Here is a 4,521-nt window from a genome sequence, read left to right on the forward strand (position 1 = left end):
AGCCGTATGATTACTAACTTGATCTCATCATGGTGCAAAGTACTTAACACTTGAGCTTTTAGTTTTGAACTTTAATATTTAAGACTTATATTTCCTTATTCGTATGCTACTTTATATAACTTTTATTTATGTTGATGACTTATTTTTGTGTTATTCATGTGTTACTTTATTGCATCAATGGTTTCTTAAAGTACTTGATAATTTAAATTCTAAATTCAATAATTACTAGACATGTATATTACTTATGACATATATCTACCACAATAATTTAACCACCAAAAGTTCGAATTCTAACCCTTATACTTTTAGTTCTTTCATTTCACACTCTCAAACTAAGTAAGTTACACATTCATTTCCAACTTTGGTAATTGACAACTTTGATGCACCAACTTTTTGTACTTAATAACTTGACGTCTCATTTTACTACGAAGTGCTTTTACGACTTTAGATCATAGCGTCACACATTAATATACATTTTTTATCTATGTATAACCATGTTAATGTCTAAATTACTTTTACGACTTTACACGGTTATCTAAAATATTGTTACAATTTTACACCACAATGAGCGATTCATACTCTTTTTTATCCATATCTAATGACGTTAATGTCAAGAACGTACTGTATATAACAAAGTCAAACATGTGTAATGTCGCGTGCGGGCATCACACGTTAATGTCATCACCGTACACTGTAACCGCAATACTTATATAGGCTACACAGAGTTAGATCCGATATGTCAAAACTTGTGTTTTTATATGGTTAACGAATCATATAACGTGCTACCGGCTATAAACAACTAAGGTGTCGCCACCATAATGCGCGGCGTATGGCAGTTTTAACGTACCTGTCATTTTAAATTCATGTTTCAACGTAAACGACTCACGTTTTGACATAAATTTTTCTCTCAAACGAGTCTGGTAAAAAAATAATACGTTTTTATACTTATTTTGTGTACGTTCGTAAACTGTGTTCGAAAGCGAGTCGGGTCAAATATAATGTGTGTTCATTCGACGAAGAGGTAAATTTTTTTTAGATAAAGAGTCAAGTCAAATATACACTATAAATGCAAGTTATTATAACTTTCGACGTCGGCGCAACGCGCAGCAGGTCAAGATCCTAGTGCTACCATAAATATTATACGAATAAGAAAACTACAAAAAACAGGTCTCGCAATGAAAAGTGTCGCCCCGCCGCATCGCACGGACACACTATTTGTATTTATTAAATACGGGTAATACAACCTTGAATGTAGTGTTTTAGTTGAGTTTTCTCATCGTTTTTGCTATAACCAAGACTACCCAGCAACTCTCACTTTTAAGTTAGAATATTATTATATAATCGAATCTATGCCTATAAATACACAACCCAACTAATTCATCAATCAGAACAAGTTTCCAAGGGGAATAAGGTGAAAGATGGATTCTAGTGGCCAAAATGAATTTGTTAAGCGAGCCCCATCGGGCACACCACCATTCACCCTTGGTGACGTAAAAAAAGCCATACCACCGCACTGTTTCAATCGATCTCTCATCCGATCTTTCTACTACCTTTTCGTTGACCTCCTTATTATCTCCTTGATCTTCTACTTTGCTGCCACCTACATCATCCCCCTTAAAGCCCCGTTATCGTATGTCGCATGGCCGGTTTACTGGATGGTGCAAGGCAGTTTCGTGTTGGGTTTCTGGCTTCTTGGCCATGAGTCTGGTCACCAGGGTTTTAGCGACTACCGATGGGTAAACGACACTGTCGGTTACCTTATACATACTGCTTTGCTTTGTCCTTATTTCTCTTGGAAATACACCCACGGTCGTCATCATATCCACGCTAATTCGATCGAGTGCGAGACATCTTACGTCCCCAGAATAAAATCTAAGCTTAGTTACACTGACCAAATACTCAACACCCCACCTGGCCGTCTCATTAGGCTTGTGATTTTATCCACTATAGGCTGGACGTTGTATATCTGTTTCAACGTTGCTGGCCACAAGTATGACACATTCGCTAACCATTTCGATCCAAAGAGCCCACTTTACAAGGAAAGCGAGCGGGTGTACATACTTCTGTCGGATCTCGGTCTTGTTGTTACAAGCTATGTGCTGTACAAAGTGGCTATGGCACAAGGGTTCACATGGTTGGTACTTCTCTACTTTTGTCCTTTGATGGTTGCTTACGGGTATTTGGCGGTCATCACTTGGTTAAACCACACTCACAAAGCACTGCCTCACTATGATTCGACCGAGTGGGACTGGTTGAGGGGAACATTGGCTACAATGGATAGAGATTTTGGTATTTTGAACTACATTTTTCATCACCTATCCGATGCACATGTGGTTCACCATTTGTTCACAACCATGCCTCATTATCATGTAACGGAGGCCACGAAATATATCAAACCTGTTTTGGGTGAATACTATCAGTTCGATGACGCTCCAATGATCAAAGCTATGTGGAGAGAAGCTACTCAATGCTTTTATGTTGAGACTGATGAAGGTGAAAACAACAAAGGCGTCTATTGGTTCAACAATAAGATGTAAAATTATTGTAATAGCCCCTTGTTTCGATTTGTATTATCAAGCTTTTAAATTTACTATATAATTCAATAATTTTGGGGTTAATATATTATATATAGCCCTTGTTTCAGTGTATTATCAAGCTTTCAAATGTACTATATAATTCACCATCTATATACCACACACTAGTAGCTAGGAAACTTGCATGATGTTGCGGCGGCGACAATTCGCAATGCGTTACTCGTTTATGTTAGTTTACCAAACCACGCGCGATATATTTTATAGTAAACTGGTACTCGTTATATAACAATAGAAAGATAAACTCGAAAATAAACTTGTGATATGTCCAAAAGGATACACGTGTTTCACACCAATTAAAAACAATAGAAAAGAATAATTGTACTGTTTCTAAGGGTGTTCAGAATTCGATTTGCATTCGAAAATTTCGTAATTCGACTCTATTCGAATTCGATTATTAAGGTTCGAATTCGGGTCCAGTAATCGAATACAAATTTATGATTTTCAGTTCGATTCGATTTGAAATTCGAATTCAATTTATATAAAAAAATTAATACATATACACACACACACACATTTAACTTCTAAACTTGGCTAAAGTATGAATTACATCCATAAGTGATACGTTTATTATTAATAACTGTACCAAACCTAATGACAAATTACATACTACTTATTTCTAAATTTTTAGCTAACTTAAATCGCTACTAGTAACTAACTTGTCTTGACGTATTGATTATTAATTAATTTTGCAGATTATTATATTTTATGTTAAATATAATTAGTTTGCAGTAGTTTTAAAAAATGAATGTAAAATAATTTATTGTTTACGGTGAATTTGAATTCAATCGAATTTATTTGAATTCGATTTCAAATATGAATCAAATCGAATACGAATTCAGTAAAAAAAAATTGAAAAAACTCGATTCGATTAATTCAAAATTTCATTATTTGATTCGATGAACACCCCTAATTGTTTCTTCTAGTTACCAAAACTGTTACATATGTTGTTCGGTCGATATCGGTTCATTTCGTCACAGTACCGATATGATAATAGCACTCATATAACTTACATAAAAAAACACTTTTGAATAAAATTTCATTTTAAACAAAACTAATACCGGAATGTCTGAAAAAAAAAAATTAAACATAGTTGGGTATTTGATGCTATTTTTTTATAAAAGTTAACAAACGCAAGTGATTAAAGATAAATCAAATTAAATAAAAACAAACTGAGCTATGAGCTTATATTATCTATAATATAGGGTTTGATGTTTAAAAATATTTTTTTTACGTGGTTGAAAGGTTTAAATAAAACAAATACCAAAAAAAGTGAAACATGTATTTTGGCATCCATTAGTGGACCATTACACACGTTCCTAAAGATCAAATGAGGGAGAATATTACCAAATACCCAAAAAGTGAAAAAAAAAAAACATATTTTTTGGCATCCATTAGTGGACCATTAGGTACGTTTCTAATTTCCTCCTTAGCCTACACGGTATGGGGTGTTAGTTGGGGCGGGGTTGACAAGTAACGCGGGCTAAACTACACTGGGCCAGCGTTGATCACAGCCTTGCCCGCTGGTGTGGGTTTGAAGCCTGACGTAGGGCGGGGGGAGAGGTGAGGTGGCTGACTAGGATTGACTGGTGAGAGATGACCGTTTGGGCTAGCCGTTGCCAAACGGCTACTTTATTTAAAAAAAAATATTTCTTTTTTAAACAATATAAATACTCCTTCCCGCCCATCCGGTAGAGACACGTCAAAAAAGCGGATTCAAAGAGGGAGATCGGGTTTGGCCCCGGGTTCGGCCCCTAGTTCGGCCTCGGGTAAAGGGTTGTACACCGATCAGTTGGAAGAAATTGGGACGAAAATCGATACATTCAATTTCATCCAACAACAAAGGATCGAGATGAGGAAAAATATCCAAGCGTCGTACGATAAAAAAACATCTCTAAAAGAAAAACGCGAAGATATGAAATTTCTCGCC

General features: G+C 35.6%; 1 protein-coding gene across 1 annotated transcript; it reads left to right on the plus strand.

The window, feature by feature from the left end:
* Nucleotides 1-1,396: 1,396 nt before the first annotated feature.
* Nucleotides 1,397-2,651, plus strand: LOC110939971 (delta(12)-acyl-lipid-desaturase). Its single transcript, XM_022181538.2, has one exon. The coding sequence runs from the start codon at nucleotides 1,419-1,421 to the stop codon at nucleotides 2,535-2,537; it is 1,119 nt and encodes a 372-aa protein (XP_022037230.1). The 5' UTR covers nucleotides 1,397-1,418; the 3' UTR covers nucleotides 2,538-2,651.
* Nucleotides 2,652-4,521: the final 1,870 nt, after the last annotated feature.

Source organism: Helianthus annuus, chromosome 5 (genome assembly GCF_002127325.2).
Source record: "Helianthus annuus cultivar XRQ/B chromosome 5, HanXRQr2.0-SUNRISE, whole genome shotgun sequence".
NCBI lineage: Eukaryota > Viridiplantae > Streptophyta > Magnoliopsida > Asterales > Asteraceae > Helianthus > Helianthus annuus.